Raw genomic sequence first — 25,448 nt, forward strand, 5'->3', positions numbered from 1 at the left:
TACTACAAAAAATGTCACTGTCGAGCGAGTTTAGGACCCTGCAGAGGTGAGCAGCAGCTGGGCGGGGGGTTGGGCATCCCAGTGGGGCCTGATTCTGGCCATTAGGTGCCTAAAGCAGCAGTTAGGCACTTAAGCCCTGTGGTGAATTTGGCCCCAAGAGGTCGGCAGAGCTGGGAAGGGATATGAGCTCATAGGAAGAAGGAATCACAACTGGGAGGGGCTCAAGAAGTTTTGGGGACTTTCTACCTGGGATCCCCTCTGAGCCATTCCCATCTCTTGGAAAGCAAAGAAGATCCTCATAGACTTTAAGGCCAGGCGGGAACATTGTGATCAACTAGTCTGACCTCCTTCACCTTGCAGGCCAAAGAACCTCACCCACCCCCTCCTGTAATAGACTCATAACCTTCCCCGGCCTTTATGGCTTGGGGCAAACCAACCAGTACTTGGTTTTGTCAGAAGTTGATCTCATCAGGTTCCTTGGGCTAGATACCTCAATAATTCACAGGCTTGAGAAACTCCTTGTAGAGGTATCAGCTAAAATACCTTCCCTGGGCCCTAGTGCTACCCCATCCAGCCTCTCCCGCCACCCAGTGATCCTGGGGATGGCTAACCAATGGGTTGCTTGTACTTGAAGCTGCTATCCCTTTAAGGCCGGAGAGTCCTGCTGTAATAGTATCTGCCTCTCTAAGGGGGTTAGCAGAACCTTCTCTCCAGCCACTTGTCTGCTCCCAGACACTAGGTAGATGGCCCACGTTCTGCTCTCCAAACCTTGGCCTTGCTACGTTCCTGTGCTGCAGGTACTCGAGCCCAGGAAGCTCAGCTAATATGTGGAATGCAGGCACAGTGGACTGGGGTTTAAGTTGCAGGGCACCTCAACTATCCAAGCCTCAGTTCTTGAGATCTCTGTTTTCCACAGCTTGGCCATGGCCATTCATTATACTAAAGCCCCCTTTAATTATTAATATCTTCCTCCCCTGCTTCGATACCCCAGACCCATGACATCTCAGCTCTTGGATGGTCTGCTGTAGAGAGGGGAAATTGGGGTTAGTCATACTCCATTTGGATGGCACTCCCCTTGGGTCTGTGGCAGATCTTTCCTTTTTTCGCTCTTTGGTTCAAGGGCCTCACTTCCTTCCTGCCCTAGTCCCTCCCTCAGGTCTTGTGTCTGCCAACTTGGAAATGCCAAACTCCAACTTTCCATCACCCCAGGAAAGTCCTGCCCTTTATCTCCTAGGAAGTTTCTCTTCTGAGCCCCATGGAGTCCCCTGCTTTCCACCCTCTAGTATAAACATCTCTGGGACATTTCTGCCCACTGCTGCCACCCTTCGATGTCTAGCACCAGGTCCGTTTCTGAAAACTTAGAGAGTTTGCTATTCTCCTCCTCCATGGCTTGTTGGCTTTTATTCACACACGTGGCCAAAACATCTGTAAGGATGAGACTTCGGCCATGCATCTGCCAAGGAAGGATTGATTCTTGAACCAGATGAGGTAAAATAACAAATCCAGTGAGCTAGTCACACCATCAGTCTCATTGAAGCCCCAGGCCCCGCTTTCATCTTGGAATTTGGGGTTAAACGTCATACCCCAAGGAGAGTCTCTTGTCATCAGTTTCTGTGTCCCAGCACAGCAAGCACTTGTTCTCAGCCACTTTGGACCATGCTTACAAGGCCCGCTGGTTGCTGGGGAGATGGTGGAATTAGTGGGCCCCTTCTGTTAATGGGCATGCTGGCAGGGTGGGATTCAGTAGTATGGAAACCAGAAATAATATAAGGTACCTACCATCAATCAAACCCTAACCCTTCTCCTTGGCCACTTAAACCCTGCCCCTTGACCCCTTAAGCCCCGACCACCTGTCACTGGAAGTCCCACCCATGGGGAATATTACTTCCGGGGTCAAGGAGGACACATGGCCGGAAGCAAAGTGTGTCATGTGACCCCTCTAAGAACTCCTCCCACTGCCCTCTACCAATCAGGAGGGGTTTCTCCCCTGTAGGCCTGCCCCGAGAGGTGATTTGACCAATCAGTGTATTCCGGGGCATGATGACCCATCTGGAAGTGGTTCGTGTGACCCCTCTAAGAACTCCTCCACTGCCCTCTGCGAATCACGATGGGTTTCAGCTACACAGCACCGCCCTGAGAGCAGATTTGACCAATCGGTGGTGTTCCAGGGTGGGGTGACTTGCCCAGAAGAGGGTCGTGTGACCCCTCTAAGAACTCCTCCCAGTGCCCTCTGCCAACCAGAGCGCATCACCATCACCCCATAAGTCCCAGCAATCGGGGCAGAAGAGGCCATCTTTTACCAAGAACACGTGCTTTAGAAATCATGGAAACATGGACTCCTTAACCACCCTGGTGAGAACTTCAGACTTTGTGTTAGCCCTGAGGGCCTTTGGACTTGTGTGGAGAAAGCACTCCATGAGCGACAGTTCCGAAGAGGGCCCTTTGACTCAGCCGTTGATGGATACGCCAGAACCCGAAACCCAAACCCTAGTGAAGCACCTCGAAGAGCATGAAGGCCTCTCATTGTCCGCCCCCCTAGAGGTGGAAGACAAACGCAGCTCGGTGGAGTCACCAGAGGACAAGGTGAACAGAAAAGATGTCGCTCAGGTAAATGAATGTTTAAGAAGTGACGGTTGATGATGGGGTGTAATGAGGTTAGGAACCAGGAGGTTGTGTAAATCTAAAAACAAGCAATGGGGTGCTTACACTGTTTCTTTTCTGAAAATCTCTCAACAGCTCGACGATGCCTTTCTAGAGGCCTTTGAGAACTGACATCGGTAGCCCCGTGGGAGTAAATATATCACACATCAGCTGTTTTTGCTCATGTCTGAGACACAGATCTCAAGAGGAAAATCCGGAAAAGGACAAAATGGAAGAATGAACCAGCTCAGACTCCCTTATGGTAGGGGTCGTGGTGTCTATTTTTACAGGCGGTTGTTAAAGGTCATGTTAAACCAGGCGATTAATAAAACCTATTTATTTAAATGTGTCAATATGAATGTGTCCCCCTTCATATTTGTGTTAGTAAAAGACGATACCAGTAACAGTCATTTCTACACAGGCAGCTCTGTTAAAGAAAATATATTACACTCCCGGGGAAGTTCGGAGCTTCGGTGGGGTGAACCCTCTTTCTCAAGTGGCCAGAAAGCACAGTAAAACTTTAAATAGAAGACAGGTAACAGCTTGGCTTTCAGACAGGGACACTTACACTTTACACATTTCCACCCCACCATCAACCTCGGCCTGGACCATTCCACACAAGAGATCCACTTCCTAGACACCACAGCACTCATAAACGATGGCCACATAAACACCACCCGACTGACCGCTATACTTACCTACATGCCTCCAGCTTTCATCCAGACCACACCACTCGATCCATTGTCTACAGCCAAGCTCTACGATACAATCCCATTTGTTCCAACCCCTCAGATAGAGACAAACACCTACAAGATCTCTATCAAGCATTCTTACAACTACAGTACCCACCTGCTGAAGTAAAGAAACAGATTGACAGAGCCAGAAGAGTACCCAGAAGTCACCTACTACAGGACAGGCCCAACAAAGAAAGTAACAGAACGCCACTAGCCATCACCTTCAGCCCCCAACCAGCGGCGTATTATCACCTAGGCCAACAAGGCCTAGGCCTAGGGTGGCAAATTTGCTCATGCCCCTTCCCCAACTCTGCCTCTTCCCCAAATCCCTGGCCCGCCTCCTCCCCCAGGCACGCCACGCTTCCCTCCTTCCACCTCCCTCCCAGGCTTGCCACGCGAAAGTGCTGGGAGAGAGAGAGAAGTGAGTAGAGGCGCACTCAGAGGAGGCGGAGCAGAGGTGAGCTGGGCCCCGCGGGCACGGGGAGTAACCTGGGGGGGCCCGGGAACCGCTCCCCGCCCCAGCTCACCTCCGCTCCACCGCTGCCATCCCTCGAGCACGCCACAACTCCCCTTCTCCCCCCTCCCTCTCATGCTTGCGGCAGGGGAGCGGAGGTGAGCTGGCGCGCGGGGGAGTAGGGGGGACACGGCAATTTTTTGAGGGCCTAGGGGTGGAAACTTTGTTAATTCGCCACTGCCCCCAGCTAAAACCTCTCCAGCGCATCATCAAGGATCTACAACCTATCCTGAAGGCCGATCCATCACTCTCACAGATCTTGGGAGACAGGCCTGTCCTCACTTACAGACAGCCCCCAAACCTACAGCAACCACACACCACACAACAAAAACACTAACCCAGGAACCTATCCTTGCAACAAAGCCTGTTGCCAACTCTGTTCACGTATCTATTCAGGGGATACCATTATAGGACCTAATCACATCAGCCATGCCACCAGGGGCTCGTTCACCTGCACATCTACCAATGTGATAGATGCCATCATGTGCCAGCAATGCCCCTCTGCCATGTACTTTGGCCAAACCGGACAGTCTCTACGTAAAAGAATAAATGGACACAAATCAGACATCAAGAATTATAACATTCAAAAACCAGTCGGAGAACAATTCAATCTCCCTGGCCACTTGATTACAGACCTAAAAGTCACAATATTACAACAAAAAAACGTCAAAAACAGACTCCAACAAGAGACTGCTGAATTGCAATTAATTTGCAAATTGGACACCATTAAATTAGGCTTGAATAAAGACTGGGAATGGATGGGCCATTACACAAAGTAAAACTATTTCCCCGTGCTTATTTTTTCCCCCACTACAGGTCCTCACATCTTCTTGTCAATTGCTGGAAATGGGCCATTTTCATTACCACTACAAACAGCTCTTTTTCTCCCCTGCTGAGAATAGCTCACCTTAACTGATCACTCTCCTTATAGGGTGTATGGTAACACCCATTGTTTCATGTTCTCTGTGGAGATATATATCTTCCTACTGTATTTTCCACTGCATGCATCCGATGAAGTGGGCTGTAGCCCACGAAAGCTTATGCTCAAATAAATTTGTTTGTCTCTAAGGTGCCACAAGTACTCCAGTTCTTTTTCCACTTTACACAAACTGGCTCGAATACGTTTTAAAAGAAACAAGACCATTGGTTCAGATGTGGATGTGCAATGGCAGGCAAATTTGGTGGATATGCACCGGTTCTCCAAATGCAACAGCGGTTTTAAGTACATCTTAACAGTGATAGACATTCTATCCAAATATGCCTGGGCCTTAGGCCTAAAAGACAAGACGAGTGGTGAGGTATCCAAGGCCTTTCAAGCTATTTTCAGCAAAGGTCGCGTGCCTCTCCCTTTGAGAAATGCGATCACGTGAGACTATCTAAAACCAAAGGAGCTTTTGAAAAAGGTTATGAAAAGACCTTTACTGATGATATATTCCTTGGGCATGCCTAGCCTTGCTCAAAACATGTTTCAACAAGCACAGACATGTATTTTGCGATGATTTTCACAGCCATGTTACCCAATAAAGCACCCCAGGTGAGGGGTTTAAAGACAATTGATGTTTGGTGTGTTTTTTTTTTTAAAAAGACCAATTCAGAAAAAAGTACACAGATTATTATTTTTTTAATTAAAATAATCACTTGTGAGGTCCCCTAAATAATCCCCCAGAGGGGAATTCCACTCACCCTCCCTTTTCACAAATATCACCAAGTCAGTGTCATGGTGCAGGCACCACTCTTGCAACCTCTCTAGGAGGTTGTATAGTTCTAACCGGGCATAAGCGATGGTGAAACAGGCTATGAAGGTGTTGGTATTGCCAGAGACAGAGTACCGGTCTTTTGCGTGCTTCCAAGACACACACGCGGTTTCATCGTCGATTAACTCACAGGATGAAACCTTGTAATTGGAGGAAAACAGGTATTGAAAGAGTGGAGAAATTGGAGAGGGTCCAGAGAAGAGCAGCAAGAATGATTAAAGGTCTTGAGAACATGACCTATGAAGGAAGGCTGAAAGAATTGGGTTTGTTTTGTTTGGAAAAGAGAAGACTGAGAGGGGACATGATAGCAGTTTTCAGATATCTAAAAGGATGTCATAAGTAGGAGGGAGAAAAACTTGTTCACCTTCGCCTCTAAGGATAGAACAAGAAGCAATGGGCTTAAACTGCAGCAAGGGAGGTTTAGATTGAAAATTAGGAAAAAGTTCCTAACTGCCAGGGTGGTTAAACACTGGAATAAATTGCCTAGGGAGGTTGTGGAATCTCCATCTCTCAAATGGAATCAATTACATACAGTAATGGCAAAGTTCTTGGTTCAGGCTTGTAGCAGTGATAGAATAAACTGCAGGTTTAAATTAAGTCTCTGGAGTACATCCTCAGCTGGGATGGGTCATCAGTTCTTTGTTCAGAGCTTCAGTTTGTAGCAAAGTCCCTCCAGAGGTAAGAAGCAGGACTGAAGACAAGATGGAGATGAGGCATCGGCCTTTTATAGTCTTTCCCAGGTGTAAGAACACCTCTTTGTCCTTACTGTGGAAAATTACAAGCAAAATGGAGTCTGGAGTCACATGGGCAAGTTCCTGCATACTTTGCTGACTTACAAGGCGCATCTGCCTTCTCTCAATGGGTCAATTGTGTAGCTGATGGTCCTTAATGGGCCATCAAGCAGGCGAGGCAGAACTAACACCAACTCGTCTGGGATGTCACCCAGAAGCATAGCATAAGTTTGAGATACAGACAGGATAGAACCCATATTCATAACTTCAACTACAAAATGACACATTCATACAGACAGCATAATCATAACCAGCAACCCATAGACCCCTTATATCACCCCCTTTACATAAGATTTGGTGCCACTACAGGACCTTGGTTGCAATCATGTTCTATACGGTCCCAGTTCAAGTCAAGAATGTGACACAGGCATCTTCCGGTTTGGTCATTTTCTTTAAAACACGGTCAGGGTCTGCACTAAATTGCACAGCATTTATCAAGGTCACCCCTTACACTAAATGTTCTTGGGCTAGGCACAGACATTGCATAGCATAACCTATGGCAAGAACAGTGTTTAATAAGCTTTCCAAACACAACTCAGCACACAGGCGCCAGAGCTTGAAGTTTATATCTACTGAAGTCCAAGTCACACAGTCATGGTGCCGTTGGGCTGGCGCATCTATGACACAGCCCTCACAATCTTCAAAAAGCTTTTCCCTAAGGCAGTGATTAAGGACAGCATAAACAGCAACACGTACAATAGTCCGCATGACTTTTTTACGCTCACGACGTGGCATTGGCTCAGTTAGTTCCATGCCAAGCCTCCTAAGCTCCTCATAGCCGGCATCCTCAGAGTCCTCTTCAACACTTTGTATTGGCATTGAGCAAAAACAAGGAGAGCCCGGTTCATCTTCGCTGCTTGATGTAACGCTGTCCAGGGCCTCTGGGTCCTCTAGAAAGGCATCGTCAAGCTGTGGAGAGATTTTCAGAAAAGAAACAGTGTAAGTTCCCACTGCTTGTTTTTAAATATACACATACCCAACCCACCCCCCCAGTTCCTAACCCCATTACACCCCATCATCAACGGTCACTTCTTAATCATTCATTTACCTGAGCAATGTCTTTTCCATTCACCTTGTCCTCCGATGACTCCCCTGAGCTGCGTTCGCCTTCCACCTCTAGGGGGGCGGACAATGAGAGGCCATCACATTCATCGGCGTGCCTCACAAGAGTTTGGGTTTCGGGTTCTGGTGTATCCATCAATGGCTGAGTCAAAGGGCCCTCGTGGGAACTGTCGCTGATGTAGCACTTTCTCCACACAAGTCCAAAGTCCCCCGGGGTTAAACAAAGTCCAAAGTGCTCACAGGGGTGGTGAAGGAGTCCATGTTTCCACGATTTCTAAAGCATGTGTCCTTGGTAAAAGATGGTCTCTTCTGCCCCGATGCTGGGACTTATGGGGTGATAGTGTTGCGCTCTGATTGGCAGAGGGTGCTAGGAGGAGTTATTAGAAGGGTCACACGACCCTCATCTGGACGAGTCACCCCACCCCGGAACATCACCGATTGGTCAAACCTGCTCTCGGGGTGGTCCTATGCGGCCGAAACCCATCGCGATTGGTAGAGTGCAGTGGGAGGAATTCTTAGAGGGGTCACGTGAGCCACATCCGGATGGGTCACCCCACCCTGGAACACCCCTGATTGGTCAAATCACCTCTCGGGGCAGGCCTATGGGGGCGAAACCCCTCCTGATTGGTAGAGGGCAGTGGGAGGAGTTCTTAGAGGGATCACATGACACACTTTGCTTCCGGTCATGTGTCCTCCTTGACCCTGGAAGTAATACCCTGTGGGTGGGACTTCTGGTGATAGGTGGGCGGTGTTTAAGGGGTCACGGGGCGGGGTTTTAGGGGTCAAGGGGCCTGTTTGGGGTTGATTGATGGTAGGGCCCTAACAGTACTACTGGACACCCTTAGAGGCCCTTGCCTTCCAAAAGGGTGGCTTTGTAAATTTAGTATCAGCTCTTCTTGAAGGAAGGATTGATTCTTGAACTGCATGAAGTAAAGTAACAAATCCAGTGAGCTAGCCACACCCTCAGTCTCATCCAAGCTCCCAGGCCCCCCTTCATCTTGGAATCTGGGTTTAAATGTCATACCCCAAGGAGAGTCACTTATACATCAGTCTCTGTGTCCCAGGACAACAAGCCATTCTTCTCAGCCACTTTAGCCTATGCTTACCAGGCCCGCTGGATGATAGGGAGATGTTGGAATTTGTGGGCCCCTTCTGTTAGTGGGCATGCTGGCAGGGTGGGATTCAGTAGTATGGAAACCGGACACCCTTGGAGGCCCTTGCCTTCCAAAAGGGTGGCTTTGTAAATTTAATGTCAGGTGTTCTTGAATGAAAGTCCTTGGACATTCGGGACTTCACTTTGTGTTGCAGCTTGCTGAAGGTTTGCTTGAGGCACATTAACATCTGTTTGAGAATTTTGCTCCTTGAAGGGGATGGTGTCCTAGCTCTGGAGGCCTTTGGTGACTTTCGGGGAGAACCGTCAGGACTCCCAGTTGCTTTCTCCCCAGCTTGCGAAAGTCCTGTTGTACTCATTGCAATGGACACCATCTTTGGTTGCTTGGTGGGAGCCGTTTTCCCCATCCCATCCTGCGTCTTGCTCTTGTCTGCTGGAAGGAGCCACAGCACTGGCATCTTATTGTGGTTGGATGATGCTGAGGCGTCTCCTGGAGTCCATCGCTGTGGAATTCCATGGGATCTTCCTGGCAAGTCAGCACCTGCAGAGCCAGCTGGTCTCTTCCGTCGATGCTTACCACACTTCTGGCAGCCTCTGATTGGTGGCTGGTCCCTGGAGAGCTTTGAATTCACAGTTCCATTGAACCTATGTGAATCCATGATGTCTCGAAGACCATGCAGCTCAGCAGATGTCTCCTTCGGAGTTTTCTTACCCTTCCTCTTTCCTGGATATGCCTTGCGGCACTGCTGGCAAACTGAGACCTGGCCCGCCAAGGGGCGGGAGCTGCTCAACATTTCCGTCAGGTGCTTGATCTGCAGGTCGTGTGTAGCCTGCCCAGCAATGAGAGAGTCAAGGGTGGCTCTTGTTAGCTGCTCAGAGCCTGGGGCCTCTGGGGCAACCTGGTGCCATTGGGTCCTGGGAAGATCTGCCCTGCTCTCACCTGCCTGTGCCCCTGGCCGCAGGCAGGAGCCTTCTCCCAAGAGAAACTTCCTCTCCATGTGCAGCTCCAGCTTCTCTTCAGTCCCTTTGGTGCCGCTCACACTGGTAAGGGGTTTTCTCAACTCACTCCTATAAATCTGGAGTGTCGCTGCGAGTGTCTTCTCTGCTATTGCGGTTCCTGGAGGTGGCAATGTCAGACCCACACCTGCTGGCAGAGTGCAGCGATCTGGGTTAGTCTGGTTTTCTGCCGCGCCATCATTCCTGCCTGTCTCCATGGTGGTACCTTCCACTGGCGTTGGAGGATGTGTGGAAGAAGAGGAGCTTGTGCTTCGCCTCCCCGTCTGCAGGAAATCGGTCTCCATCTCACTGAACTCCACACGGGCTTCCCTGGCTGGGACGGCGTGAGGCAGCTTTGCCAGGGGCTCTGGGTCCAGGGTGAGCAGCCCCCTCTGCATGGCCAGATGCTGACTCCTTATGTGGAGTTCGATGGGGTGGGCAGGCTGTTGTCCCATCGCTGGGAATGCTGCTGTCCTGTGCTTGCTTGGCTCCCTAGGGGGGTGGAGTGGCCCAGGCAGGGCAGTCTCTCTCCGGAGGGGAGCATCTCTGTGCGACTCTCGCACCAACTTAGGAAACACCTTCCTTTGGATCTCCAAGCACTTCTGAGCCATGTGATCCTGCAGCTTGATCTCCGCCGTGGGCACAAGCCTGGCCAGGATGGCATCAGGGGATGCCATGATCCTATGGGCCATTTGGGACAGGGATCCCGAGGGGCAGACACATGGCTTCTGGATCTCCTGTGCATGCTGAGGGCTGGTGTTGGATCTGACGGGCTCCGGGACCTTTGCTGGAAATCCACATTTGGGCGGATCTGTGTCTAATTCCAATTGCTGCTTGGTGTCCCGCTCACCCAGCAATGGCTCCCCCGGGATGGGGGTTTTTGGAGCCCCCAGTCGCCTCTGAAGATGCTTCTGCCGGATGTTGAAGTCTGAGCCATGGACTGACGTCTGGTCCAGACCCATGGTCTGGTCTCGCCGGTCTTGTCTGCTGTGGGCAGGAGGCCTGGGGAGAGGCTGGGCTTGGATGGGATGAGTGGATCCTTCCCAGCTCACAAAAGGCATGATCTCCCTTGTGTGGCAGAAGGACTCTGACTGAATCATGGCAGCTTCTCTCAGGGAAAAGGAGCTGGGACTCCAGAGGGCAGAGGTGGTGGATTCCATAGAGGAATAGGAGAACTGGCTCATCGCGGCTGTCGACACACTTGGCCTGTGGGAGAAAGCAGACAGGGACAGATGGAACATGGCCCTGCTGAGCAAAGGCAGGGCTTGGGCACAACCTTCCAACAGTAGTGCAATGGGGCAGTGCCTAGGCATGCATTGCACACCACACCCTGACACAAGAACATCAACTGGGTAACGAAGGACTGAGAAGGGGAGCTGGCACTCATTTTATCTATAACGATAACCCCTTCGTCACACGCACATGTGCAGCACCTAGCACAACGGGGCCTTGAGCATGATTGGGGACCTAGTGCTATTTTAATAGAAAGATTAGCTAACAACAATTGCTTTGGGTGAGGAAGATGTGAGCATGTGTGTGTAACCCTCGCCAGAGGATGTTGTGAAGGCCAAGACTATAAACTATAAAAGGAACTAGATAAATTCATCAATGGCTATTAGCTAGGATGGGCAGGGATGGTGTCCCTAGTCTCTGTTTGTCTGAAGCTGGGAATGGGCGACAGGGGACGGATCATTTGATGATTCCCTCTTCTGGTCATTCCCTCTGCTGCACTGGCATTGGCCAGTTTTGGAAGACAGGATAGTGGGCTAGATGAACCTTTGGTCTGACCCAGTCTGGCTGTTCTTATGTTCTTACATTCTAACCCACTGGAAAACTGTCCTCTTCTAATGGCTGATACACTAGAGGCTAACAACCTACTATTGCTCCCAGTTAATGGAGTTTCTCAGGTGGTGGAGGTCTGTGCTATGGTCCTGAAAGTCCTGGGTTTGAACCCATCTGATGACTCATGTTTGGGGTGTAGCACGGGGTGCCCCACTCACTGCTTGTCTGGAGCTACTCTGGGGATTAGTTCTCGAGGTCAATGCCTCTTCCAATTGTCGCATGTGGTCACATCATCTCTCTCTCATTCCGGGAACTGCAGTGTCCTCTTCTTGACTCAGCCCCTTGGCTAGGCCACTCAGCATTTCCCCCTCTTCCAGGGTACAGTCCTTCAATTGCCTGTCACTCCCACAGTGACCCAGACAGTCTTCCTGTTCACTGCCCCACCGGTCTGAGCCGTGCCCTCGGTGTCTGGTAGGGAAACCTGGGCCCACACTTCACACCGGGCTCCAGGCCAGGGACCCTCAACCCAGCAGTTCTGGGCTTTCCTCTCCCAGCCTGGACTGCTTCCTACTACTCCTGGTTCCCCTCCTTGCTCTGGGTGCACCAGCTCCAAACACTCCCCCCTCTTCCCAGGGAGGGGCTGCTCTTTCCCAGCCACAGCCCCTGTCTCTTGCCAGCTTCCTGATTTTATAGGCCCCGCCTATTCCTGCCCAGTTGAGCCTGCTTGGAATCAATTCCCTGCTCCCCGGCTCTTCCTGCAGGTGCACCCTGTGGAGTTCATGGGCCTGCCTGGCCACCTGAGCCCCTTCCAGTGCTGTGTGGGGTGGACACCCCCTCATAGGTTGTCATTGGATTGCTTTTTCTTTCAAACACAGCCCGGGCAGGTTCGAGACAGTCGCCTGCTGGCAGATATTGCCCTACAGAAGGATTTGATCCTACTCACAACCGCAACTTGTAGTCTCTGCATTTAATTTCTGATAATCCCTCACCTCACTTTCACTGGTATCTCACCTGTTATTTTAGGATCCTGGCGTGTCTGGTTTTCCCTGCTCCCTCCCCTCTACATTCATTATCCCCTCCCACCCAGCCCCCAGTCTGGTGCCCCCCGGTCAGTTGCCTTACGGTATCAGAACTTCATCCAGATGTCTGGCCACGTCCTGTAGCCTCCTCTCAAGTAGCCTGAGGCTCTGAGCCAAGGGGAGCTTCTCCAGGGGCACAGGGCAGCTGTGGAACAGAGACAGCAGATAGCTGAGTGCAGGCCCTGCCCTCAGGCCTTCTTTTACCCAGAGGTGCGGCACCGAAAGGCTCCCTGTCCCATTCTCCACTGAGGCAGCCTCCTCCCCTGCAATACCCGGGCCTTGGATGTTCTGGTTTGGGGTTAGCTGGATTGTTAGGTGAGCCCTGTCTAGTGCTGAGGAGGTGAGCATGTATCCTGCTGGCAGCGTGTGTGTCATGTCCCTTCCACAGAAGCTAATCAACATATAGGATAACAGCCTACTCTAGCTACCAACTATGCAGCTACTTCTTTAGCTCTAAGGGATGCTTTATGCTGCAGAGCTGAAGGTCCAGGGTTCAAATCCTACTGGGAACCTATGCTGGAGGAGGGGCCATTACCCAAGTGCTGCTGGATCCCTTTCACCCTACTCACCGTACCAGAAAGGCCAGCCTTCCTCCTGACCTCTCCACCTCACCTCCCCGGGGTGCACGGGGCTGCTCCCAGAAAACATTTTCTCTCCCTCTTGGGAGGGGAGGATGGTCCAGTCCAGTCGACACAATCTACCCCCGCACTGCCCCAGGTTAAATGAGCCGTATGACCGGGGCGGCTCTACCTTTTTGTCCGCCCCAAGCAGTCATGCGCGGGAGGTGCCCCGGAGCCGCGGGAGCAGCGGACCTCCCGCGGGCATGACTGCGGAGGGTCCGCTGGTCGCGCGGCTCGGCTGGACCTCCCGCAGCTGCGGACGGTTCGCAGGTCCGGCGGCTCCGCTTGAGCTGCCGCAGTCATGCCTGCGGGAGGTCCAGCCGAGCCGGGGGACGAGCGCCCCCTCCGCAGTCATGCCTGCGGGAGGTCCGGTCGTCCCGGGGCTCCGGTGGACCTCCCGCAGGCATGACTGCGGCAGGTCCGCCGGCCCAGCCTGCCGCCCCCCCGGGAAAGGGCCGCCCCACGCGCATGCTTGCCACGCTGGGGTCTGGAGCCGGCCCTGCGTATGACGCTTGAAGAAGGGAATGACCCACTGTATGAGGCGTGGGGGTGGATTAGAGATGGCAACTTGTGCAGGGTGGGAATGAATTGCATGAGTCTAAAGGAGAAGAGTTGCTTGCGTGGTACATAGGTCGGGGCAGGGGAGGGATTACTCGGGCTACTGCCCCTGGGTGGGGATGAATTGCATGGCGCTAAAGGAGGGGACTGACCCACTGCAGATTCATGGAGGGGGGCATTGCTTACCATGTCTCTAGGGATGCACAAGCCTCCTCCAACTCTTCCTCACAGCGTCCAAAAGCTGCCAGAAGTGAGACATAAAGGAGACATTGAGCTGCTTGGGCACCCTCTGCTTCCTAGCACCCTATTGCCCCAGATTTCAGAGGCAGCCTGTGAACGGAACCACAGCCAGTGCCTCTGCACGACTCTGGGCACGACTGTGCCTTCGCAGGAAGAGGGGAGGCAGGTGGGGGAATAGACCCTATTTCTCTGCTTTGCATGGGGTCTGAGTCTGCCACCGCAGCTGTGGGGTGAGGGGCTGCTTACCTTTCGGTTTTTTCTTTTTCTCTCTGTGCCTCCTCTTCCTCGGAGAAGCCTGCCACACACAAAGAAAGCAGCAGAGTTAGAAGAGAACTCCTCAATAAACCTGGGAGAACAATGAGCCAGAGGTGATTGCCATGTGGGGCCAGAGGGAAGTTTTTCTTTCTGGGAGAGTATTGCACTCTGAGGCATCATGGGTAGGCATTGTGCTTTCCTATGATGCAGCCAATATAGGGCACAAAGCACAACCCATAACAGGGGTCACTGGAACAATCCAGGGGTTGGAGAAACAGGGATTGCTGGTACCAGGAGCCTGCAGAGTTTATAAGCACTGAAGGAGAGAGCCTGCAAAGTTCTCTCTCCTGCAGAGATGATAAAACTCTGCAGGTTTTAGGATTGCAGAGTGTGCAACTAACCCCAGATACCACGCATGGAATTCAGACCATGGGGGAGAAATCCGACATCTGGACAACAGTGTTTCCTAGATACATATTTAGGGAATGCATGATATTGGGGTTTTATCTGCATGCATTTGGGATGGCCATGCTACTCCTGAGTGATGAAGCCATGAATGGCTCATGCAAATCCTCCCAAACAAGTGCTGATATAACCCCTATATCATCCTTAAACGGCAGCTGTTTTACACCAAAAAACAACAACAGTTTGGCATGAGTTCAGTCCACTTGCCTGGGAGCTGCAAAGTTTCTTGAAGGTAAACCGCACTGCTTGCAGCTTAACTATCCAGGTATTCCTTTCACAGGCTAGAGCTTTCTCGCCTGGGCTCAGCCCCTTCCCTCCTCCCCCACAGTTTAGTTCCTTTAGTTCTCCAGATGTTTTCAGCAGGCTTCCTTTTGGGGCAGGGAGGTGGTGGAGAAGAACCTAGATTAACTCACTTCCAAGCCTTCAATAGGATTTGGCTATGACAGGAATCCTTTGGCTCCCAGTTTGACCCCCCCACTCCCTCCTAGTGGAAAAATACCACCAGTCCAAAATGATGTCCATCTGAGGGAACTGGGATTGTTTAGTCTGCAGAAGAGAAGAATGAGGGGTGATTTGGTAGCTGGAATGGGTTACCTAGGGAGGTGGTGGAATCTCCTTCCTTAGAGGTTTTTAAGGGCAGGCTTGATGAAGCCCTGGCTGGGATGATTTAGTTGGGAATTAGTCCTGCTTTGAGCAGGGGGATGGACTAGATACCTCCTGAGGTCCCTTCCAACCCTGATATTCTATGGATTCTATGAGGTGACGTGATCACATGACCCTGCAGTGTCAAAGCAGCATCCCTGGAAACTTCTCAGGAAGGAGGCAGATTAGTCCTATTGTCCTTCCTAACGGCCCATCCAGGCTGATTGCCTACTGTTTGGGGGCATTCCCCTGGTGCAAGCACTTTTGTAATTGATACAGAGCCCATATTCCTAACTTCAGATACAGAAATGATACATCCATACAAATAGGATAATCCCATTCAGTAAATCAGAACCTTTCCAATGATATCTCACATGACCCATCTTGCATAAAACATACCATAGTTATGCCATATTCGTAGAACAATATTTCTATGAAGAATATGGGGCGTAATGTCACAGGGGTGAAGAAGCTTGTGGACAAGGGCGATCCGGTGGATATAGTGTACCTGAACTTTCAGAAAGCCTTTAACAAGATCCCTCATCAAAGGTTCTTAAGCAAAGTAAGTTGTCATGGAATCAGAGGGAAGGTCTTCACATGGACCAGTAACTGGTTTAAAGATAGGAAACCAAAGGTAGGAATAAATGGTGAGTTTATGAAGAGAGATAAACAGCAAGGTCCCCCAAGGATCTGTACTGGGACCAGAGTTGTTCAACATCTTCATAAATGATCTAGAAAAGGCGGGAAACAGTGAAGTGGCCAGATTTGCAGATGATACAAAACTAAAGATCGTTAAATCCAAAGCTGAATAGGCCCTCCTTGTTCCCAGATGTATAACTCTGTGTTGGGCTGTGTGAAAATGCATTTTGTTTGAATGGGCCCCATTTGCCAAACAAACTCTCCAGAACTCTCTGCATGACTGCCCTGTCCTCATCGTTATTTACCATTCTGCCAATCTTCGTGTCATCAGCACATTTTTATCAGCAGCAATTTTGTATTTACTTCCAAGTCATTGAAAAAATATTGAATAGCATCAGACCTAGTACTGATCCCTGCAGAGCCCCATTAGAAACACCCACATTCGATGAGCCCTTTGACAATTACTTTTTGAGATCTGTCAGTTAGCCATTAGCCTGTTCTCAATCCGTTTAACCTGTGCTCCATTGATATTGTATAGTGCTAATTTTTAATCAAAATGTCCTGCGGTACTTGGATGCATAAACAGGGAAATCTCAAATTGGAGGAGAGAGGTTATTTTACCTCTGTATTTGGCACTGGTACAACCACTGCTGCAATCCTGTGTCCAGTTCTGGTGTCTAACATTCAGGAAGGATGTTGATAAATTGCAGAGGGTTCAGAGAAGAGCCATAAGAATGATTAAAGGATTAGAAAACATGCCTTATAGTGATAGACTTTAGGAGCTCAGTCAATGTTGCTTAAAGAGGTTAAGGGTGGTTTGAAGAAAAGTCTATAAATACCTACATGGGGAAGAAATAATTACAAATGGGCTCTTCAATCTAGCAGAGAAAGGTCTCACATGGTCCAATGGCTGGAAGTTGAAACTAGACACATTCAGACTGGACAGAAGGCGTCCATTTTTAACAGTGAGAGGAATTAACCATTGGAACAAGTTACCAAGGTCATGGTGGATTGATTCTCCATCACTGGCAATTTTTTAAATCAAGATTGGACATTTTAATTCAAGGTATGCACTAGGCATGATTGTGGGGAAGTTCTTTGGCCTGTGCTAGACAGGAGGGTCAGACTAGAAGATCACAATGGGCCCATCTTGCCTTGGAATCTGTGAAAAACAACACCTTACAAAACTCTAAGTTTGTCACATCTATGTTTGACATGGCCCATTTTCCATAAAACATTGTTAACCTGCTTTGAATATATTCCCGTCCTTTAATTCTTTATTGATTGAATCTCATATCAGTTTGTCCATTATTTCAGGCTAACTGGCCTATAAGAAGCTGGGTCAACCTCCTGTACCTTTTTGAATATTGACAAAACATTAGCACACTTCCAGCCTTCTGGAATTCCCTCAGGAATCCTACATTTGTTAAAAAATTAATGTCCGTGGGCCAATAACCTCCTGAGCCAGCTCTTTGAGGACTCTTGGGTGGAGATCATCCGAGCCTGCTGATTGAAAACTACTTATGTTTGGTTCCTGCATTCAGCTGGCATCAATCCAGCCTTTCCATCTCTCTAGGAGTCTCACTTACCTCAGATCTGGCGAGCCTTATCACAGCATAATACACAAGAAAGAGCAGCAGGATCGTTAGGCAGGAGGCAGAGTTGAGACAGAGGAGGAGTGAACTCATTTCGCCAGGCTCAGCATTAAGAATCACAGATACGCTCAAAGCAGCAACAAGTACCCAGGCTACACCTGAGGGAGGCTGCTGCTCTGGAATCAGGCAGGCGCTGATGTCGTCTCTAGGTCACAATGAGGCTGCCCTCCTGCAATCTCCCTCTAGCCTGTGAGGTGTCAATGCTGTACTTAGATCAGGAGATAGGATGGAGCAATCGCCCAAGGGGGCTGAGCTGCTGAGCTCAGAATAAGGCAGGAGAGAGGGCATCAGGTTTCCCAGGATCACTTGATGATTCCCTGTTCTGTTCATTCCCTCTGATGCACCTGGTCTTGACCACTGTCGGAAGACAGGAGACTGGGCTATATGGACCATTGGTCTGACCCAGTATGACCATTCTTATGTAAAAATTAATTATAATAATACAAATGTTAAGTACAGAAACTCCCCAACTTAATGACCTCTCAAGATAGCAACAATGTGAGATAACAACCTTGGCAAATACTGCATTTTAAAAATCTTGGCCTACTAGGAAACATATTTATATACGTTTCCATTCCCAGTCACAAATCTAGCATTCTGGAGCAAAGTCACTAAAATATAGTCCAACAAACAAATGTTTATTTAACGTGCCCCTTATTTAAGCCATCGGAGGCACTTTCACGTGAGTCCACCTCCCAGGTGGGGGGCAAGAAGGCACCTTGCTCGTTCCTCCAGCAGCTCACTGTTCGCTCTGGCCATGGCTGTTCATTCACTCCACCACTCTGTTGCCAATGGCCCTGCGCAGTCACCTTCTGCTGCCACCTGCCACTGTGACCTCTGCGAGTTGGTCTCTTGAGGTTCCACCCGCTCTCAGTGATTTCAGCTGAACTTTCAGTGGGGGAACCTCGCTGCTAGTGCAGTCTGGGCTGTCTTTTACACAGAAACACTGTCCCCACAGGAACACTGTCCCCACAGCAGGACTAAGCACGTAGACCTGATTATCAGTGATTTCAGCTGCAGTGGTCACTTAACAGAACAAAAGACTATCTATGGAGCCTAATCAGCTCTGTCTTTAAACAGTGGAGAGGGACAGGTCCCCACCTGTTGCATCGGCGCCTCTCAGGCGGGCACGGACAGAGCTCAGCAATCAATGTGATTGGTAGCAAAGTCATTTATTTCTCTCCAGCATGCTCTTATATACAATTATGGCAAGCAATCAAGCAGTTGCTAATTGGTTAATAAAATACACACAGGCACAGCTATAACGTCATTGAGGGTAGTTGTCATCCTGTACAACTTTCTAATTTATTATCCTGTTTACTGCCTGCTGGCAGATAAGAACCAGCCCAAGGCCAGCCCTCACTACACAATTCACAGCCTAATTAGCCCGTCCTCGAAGCCTAAACACTTCGGTTTCTCACATACCCATCTGCCAAATTCCCACACCCACCCTCTCTTTTGATGCCCTCAATCAGCACAGGCTAATACAGTTCTACTGCCTTTTACTCATACAATAAGAACAACAACATTTCATTCCCAACCCCACCCCCTGCATTCAAGTAATTTGTAACCCAACCCCAGCCAAAATCTATCACTTGGGCAACACAGCTCTGTTTGCTGGGTACCTAGGTAGATTAGGTGTGAATGTAAATACAATCTGGTCCTGAAGCCTTTCCCCCCAGCCCCAGCTCATCATTAGTTGTCAGGGAGAGCTCATTGAGACTTTGCTTACAAATCATCATTTGATTATCATCATTAGGTTGGCCAACATCATGGAAATGAATGCACTGACATTGTCATAAAAACAACAGCTGTATAAGGAAGCTAGTCTATGTTCATACTTTTCAAATCTATTATACTTTCAGATACACGTATTTTATCTTACACTGTATATGCTTTTAAAGTATGTATTAATGTTTCAATTTCAATTCAAATTTCCAAACAGTCACTAAATTGGCATGTTTCAGAAGAGCAGCCATGTTAGTCTGTATCCGCAAAAAGAACAGGAGCACTTGTGGCACCTTAGAGACTAACAAATGTATTTGAGCATAAGCTTTCATGGGTCCACTTCATCGGATGCATAGAATGGAACTTATAGTGAGGAGATATATATACACATACAGAGAACACGAAAAGGTGGGAGTTGCCCAACCAACTCTAAGAGGTTAATTAATTAAGATGAGCTATTATCAGCAGGAGAAAAAAAAAACTTTTGTAGTGATAATCAAGATAGCTCAAGGGATCATGTGGTATGTCCTGGATGGAAGCTGGAGGCATGTAGGTAAGTATAGCAGTCAGTAGGTTTCCGATATAGGGTGGTATTTATGTGACCATAGCTTATTAGCACAGTAGTGCCAAGGAAATGGACCGCTTGTGTGGATTGGTCTAGGCTGAGGTTGATGGTGGGATGGAAATTGTTGAAATCATGGTGGAATTCCTCAAGGGCTTCTTTTCCATAGGTCCAGATGATGAAGATGTCATCAATGTAGCGCAAGGAGAGTAGGGGCATTAGGGGATGAGAGCTAAGGAAGCGTTGTTCTAAATCAGCCATAAAAATGTTGGCATACTATGGTGCCAGGCGGGTACCCATAGGAGGGCCACTGATTTGAAGGTATATATTGTCCACAAATGTGAAATAATTGTGGGTGAGGACAAAATCGCAAAGTTCAGCCACCAGGTTTGGCATGTAACTAGTTCACAAAACTGGGGGGGGTGTTGGGGAAATTCAGGGGGGGTGTAGGGAAATCCCTGGAGGTACCATTTGAAAACTAACAACTCTCTGGTCAATAAGATCATGATGCAACATTACATAGAAAGTTATGAGTTGCCCCTGGACAACATTACTTGTTAAAACCTAACAGCCCCTCCTAGGCAAACGCTGTTAAAGAGGTCTGTCCTAAACAAAGGAATGGGGGTTTATATAAGCAGCAAACAGGGTCATCAAGACAGCAGGGGAAGGAGATGGTAGTGAACAGAGCAATTTACATTTCAGCAAACACAAGTGGGGGAAGAGCACATGTAACGTTGATAGACCCTGGTTGTTGGCAGGAAGGATCAAACCTGGGACTTCTGGAGCTTAGTGCATGCGCCGCTACTGCATGAGCTAAGAGCCAACTGGCTGTTAGCTAGGGCTGTAGATCAGACTCATTTAACTGTCTCTAAATGGTCTCGGTGCCACTAGATAGGACAGAACACCACACCCAGGAGGTGTGTCCCTATCTGTTCTGACACTGTGCTGCGCCCCAGAAGCGGCCAGCAGCAGGTCCGGATAGTAGGCAGGGGGGCCATGGGGCTCCACACGCTGCCCCTGCCCTGAGCACAGGCCAATGGTTCCTGACCAATGGTAGCGGGGGAGAGAGGTGTGGTGCCTGCAGGCGAGAGCCGCACGGAGCCGCTTGTGCGCCTCCGCCTAGGAGCCGGACCAGCTGCTGGTCGCTTCCAGGGTGCAGCTCGGTCTGCAGTGCTAGGACAGGCAGGAAGCCTGCCTCTGCACCCCGACTGCACTGCTGACTGAGAGCAGCTGGAGGTAAGCCCGCACTCCAACCCTGTGCCCCAATCCCCTGCCCTAGCCCTCAGCCCCCTCCAAACCCGGACCCCCCCTCCTGAACCCCTACCCCCTCATCCCTGGCCCCACCCCACCCAGAGCCTGCCACCCCAACCTCTGCACAAAGGACTAACAGGTTTTGTTCTAAATGTACACTAAGAATTTGCATGAAGTCCATGGATGTGATCCCCTCACCCTCACTCCCCCCACCCCCCGCCAGACTCCATGAAGATAATTTCAGCAATTTTCAGTATTAGAGAGAGTTGTTAGGGAAACAATCCCTGTGTACTGTGTATATTGAGCATTCAGGTGTGGCACCTGTGAGGCAATGCAATATACAGACAATAACCCGATTTCTGACACTTGGAGTAACTTTCAAGACTAATGATTTTCATCAGTCCACAAACACAGACCCTGCTGCTATAGAAGGTCAAACAGGCCCTTATTTTCCCACTAGCAATGCAAATTCTGATCATTGTGTAGTATACAAGACAATTCACGTCAAAGGTGAAAAAAGCAGCTTCATTTATTGATGTGTTATCGTTTCTAAGTTCATACTTTCTGTTCATGTCTATTCATGTAGGTAATAGCAAATGATGCCAGTGTCTTGCATACAGTTGCTCATCAGGGAGCTCGTACCCCCTAACTCACAATGGTACAAGTTTGCCATATGGCCAAAAGTGTTTCTGTTTTCCGATCAACAAATTGCAACATTTTATTTAACTGTTTAGTGTATGCGGTGCTTGTGAAAGATACCAGGATGGCAGCTGATGGGAGAGAAATCTTTTACTTGTCCATACAACAGGTCAGTAGCAATATAAGCTTCCAGCACACATTCAAGCCTTTCCTACCCTTCTGAGCCGGCTATTGTAACAAAGGTGCCAGTGCTTTTCTGATGAGGACACTACTGTCATAGTAATATCTGGCAATGGCCTACACCTAATGCTTCAGAAGAATTCTAATGAAGGTCCTTGATCAATGTTAAGGGGGGTAAAGACCGTTTCTGTGATTCTTTACCCTTGTTGTATGACAGTTACAAGAAGTGCTGTGCTCAGAAGTGATCAGAACCTCCATTTTACATTTCATCCAAAAGCCAGCACTCTTAGCAGCCTGTTGCTACTTAACCCCATGCTAGGGTAGTCTAGGGTAGTAGTTCTGCACTGACGAGAAGATGGGTGAGTGCTACCTCCTGAATCAACAATTACAACACAGTTAGTGTTCCTCAGCGTCCCAGCCCAGGACTGACTCGGCCCAGCACTGTTTAGCTTGTGAGAACTGAGGGGCTCCCAGCATAGGATGACATTAGAACCTGAATCAAATCTCCCATCTTGTCTCAGGGTAAGATGGTCGCGGTAATTAAAGGTTGTTTCCGCATTTGACTTGTGTTCTTAACTCTGAGCCAAATGCAAAAGGCAAAAGGATTTCTTAGCAGATATCCCATAAGATTTCAGTTGCTTACATGCTTGTCCTTACCCTGTCTCTTCCCCCTAGAACATCCAATACCCAGATTCTGAGGATGTTGTACTGTCCTAACATCTGAGGTATCATAGCTCGCTACCATCGCATTTTAGGCTTCAGTAGGCAACAAAGAGATTCTAACTGCGCTAACACTAATGCTCAGTGAGCTGTGAGGCAGCCTTAGATGGAATAGGTACCTGCTGTATTTCAGGGGACTGGCAATTTGCTGTTTGCTGTCACCACTGCTTTGTCAGGAACATCAATTTCAGCTCAAAGTGCTCCTGCAAATGAGAGCACTTTTCACCTGCTCTGCCTGTGGAGGTGAAGGGAATCACCTCGGCCAATATTGCTTCACATTTCAAAAAAGAAAATGCCCCAAATGAAAATGTACAGTTCACCAACTCTACTCACAGCCACTCACAGGCCACCCCTGGAGTTTACAGTGGGATGGAGTGGTAATATCTCTTGATTATTGCTATCACAATCACAGGCCTCATGCAAAGGTGGCATGGGCCTTAAATGGGGAATTGCCAACATGCTTAGATCTTACTCCTTAAAAGTGGAAATGATCCTGCAGCAAGCTCCCCAGATCTGACCACACCTGAGTTTGCCAGAGTGCCGAGGAAGAGGGGAGGATGAAAATCCAGAGCCAGACTTTTATTCTGCAGCTGATGCCTGTTTATATCATGGGCCAATCCAAAGCCTCAGGTCAGAACAACCCTGAACTCTGGAGTGTGGGAAATCAGAATCCAAATTTCACAGCTGGTTCTCTCTATTACGGACCAAAGACTCAGATCTGAATCCCCAACCATTGGTGTGCTGGACCTCTGAATCTGAACTCTGTAGCTGGCACCTGTGTAGACTGTTATAGGATGAACCAAATCCTGCATAGGACTTTCCTGAATCTCTGGGAGGCTCAAGATCTGGACATATCTCTACTTAAAAAAGTATGGCCTAGTGGATAGAGCACTGCACAGGGACTCGGGAAATCTGAGTACTCTTCCCAGCTCAGCTACTGGCTTATTGGGTGACCTTGGGCAAGTCACTTCCCTCTCAGTTCTCAGTTTCCCCATCTGTAAAATGGGGATAACGATGCTGCTCTCCCTTATAAAGTCCTTTGAGATCTGCTGATGCAAAGTGTTATATAAGAGTAAGATACGGTAAATAAACCCTTATATAACGCGCATTTATACAGCGCATTTTTGACATAATGCGGTTTTCCTTTAGTGACCCATTTTTATATAGCATGCTCCCGGGAGAGAATTTGGGTGTGGGAGGGGGCTCGGGATAGAGGGTTGGGGGAGGGGGCTCAGGGTGCCAGATCCAGGGTGGGCACTCACCTCAGGCAGATCCCCGCAAGCGGCTCCCCATGGCTGCTGTTCCTGGAGGAGGTGGAGGTGTGGCTAGGCAGCTCTGTATGCTGCCTCCGCCTGCAGGTGCCGCACCCGCAGTCAGCGCTCAGGGAGGGATGGGGGCAGTGCCTCCATCAGGAACAGCAAGCACAGGAAGCCACTTGTGGGGAGCAACCACCGGATCTGGCACCCCAAGCTCCTTCCCATGCCCCAGCTCCCTGTCCTGAGCACCCAAACTCCCTCCCAGAGCCCACGCCCTGCACCCAATCCCACGCCCCCAACATGTACAACTTTGTCATGTCTGGGAATGTAACCCTATTTCCCCCATTTATTCTTCAGTTTATATAACACATTTTTATATGACATGGTTTTCCAGGAATGTAACTACCAGGTTACATAAGGATTTACTCTATTATTATTACAATGATAAGGGCAGTATGGGACCCTATATAAAATAGAATAAAAAGATGCTAAAACTAATATAGTATCCCTGGGATATATAAGTGATTTCTCAAAGACGATGCACTCAGGATTTACCTTCAGCTTTAAGAAGAGAAACGCCAGGGCTCAAATAGGCTGTCATTCCCCCTTTATATGAAACATTGTTTCTCTATACACCTATTCTCAGTCTGACACTGGTGAGGTGAGTATGAGAATGCAATAGATTAACCTTTTAAATTTTTCAGATAAACAATTCACAAGTCCATGTGTGCAGCACAGTAAGAACCAATAGTCCGGGGCCAACCATCTCAAATTCTATATTTAGTCTATCCAGCTCTGCCAACAAGACCCTCCTGAAGAGTGTCCCATCCTGTGCTGCTGTACCCATTTAAAGACTGGCAGTCCTGGAGTGCCACCAGGAGGCACTGCTGTGCTCTTTAAACCCACACCATGCTGTTCTCATAATTCATATAAAACATTTGATAGTGAAGAAGTTGTATCAAAGGTGCCATGCCGGCAGCTCTCCTGATTGAAGTCCTCACTCCACCCAATAGACATGACATATCAGTGTAACTTTCCCCCGTTGTCCAACCAATGTGACCTTGAGGGACCATCGTTAGGGCTCTGTCTACACTACTACAGTAAGTCGACCTACACTATGAAACTCCAGCTATGTGAATAATGTAGCTGGAGTTGACATCCCTTAGGTTGAGTTACTGGATGGTCTACACCACAGGGGATCGACGGGAGAGTTTCTCCCGTAGACTTACCTTACTCTTCTCATTGGGGTAGAGTACAGGGGTTGACAGGAGAGCGATCTGCTGTCGATTTGGCAGGTCTTCAGTAGCCCTTCTAAATCGACTGCCAGTGGATCAATCTCAGAGCATCGATCCCAGCTGTAGTGTAGACATAGCCTAGGAATGACAAGGTAGTTGTTTCCAGGACCATTTTTTAACCCTTGGTCTCTCTCCTGAGATGAGCAAAAGGGGAGTTATGAGGATGGCTTTCTCACATGGACAACCGTTCACTGGAAACAGACCATCAATTCATTTCACATGGTACATTGAGCAGATATTAGCAATTCTTAGTTGCTATTATTCTACGATGGATTTGAAC

The 25,448-nt window shown here is 49.0% G+C and overlaps 2 protein-coding genes across 2 annotated transcripts; both read right to left on the bottom strand.

Moving 5' to 3' along the window:
* Positions 1-6,439: 6,439 nt before the first annotated feature.
* On the bottom strand, positions 6,440-9,447 carry LOC123362485. The gene is made up of 2 exons (XM_045002809.1): positions 7,482-9,447; positions 6,440-7,342 (listed from the first exon to the last, which is right to left on the bottom strand). The coding sequence occupies exons 1-2, from the start codon at positions 7,629-7,631 to the stop codon at positions 6,881-6,883; spliced, it is 612 nt and encodes a 203-aa protein (XP_044858744.1). The 5' UTR covers positions 7,632-9,447; the 3' UTR covers positions 6,440-6,880.
* Positions 8,073-25,180, bottom strand: LOC123365412. The gene is made up of 6 exons (XM_045008234.1): positions 25,103-25,180; positions 14,128-14,176; positions 13,828-13,882; positions 12,507-12,608; positions 9,184-10,808; positions 8,073-8,095 (listed from the first exon to the last, which is right to left on the bottom strand). Exons 5-6 carry the CDS (start codon positions 10,784-10,786, stop codon positions 8,073-8,075), a joined length of 1,626 nt encoding a protein of 541 aa, XP_044864169.1. The 5' UTR covers positions 10,787-10,808; positions 12,507-12,608; positions 13,828-13,882; positions 14,128-14,176; positions 25,103-25,180.
* Positions 25,181-25,448: the final 268 nt, after the last annotated feature.

This window comes from Mauremys mutica, chromosome 2, assembly GCF_020497125.1.
Source record: "Mauremys mutica isolate MM-2020 ecotype Southern chromosome 2, ASM2049712v1, whole genome shotgun sequence".
NCBI lineage: Eukaryota > Metazoa > Chordata > Testudines > Geoemydidae > Mauremys > Mauremys mutica.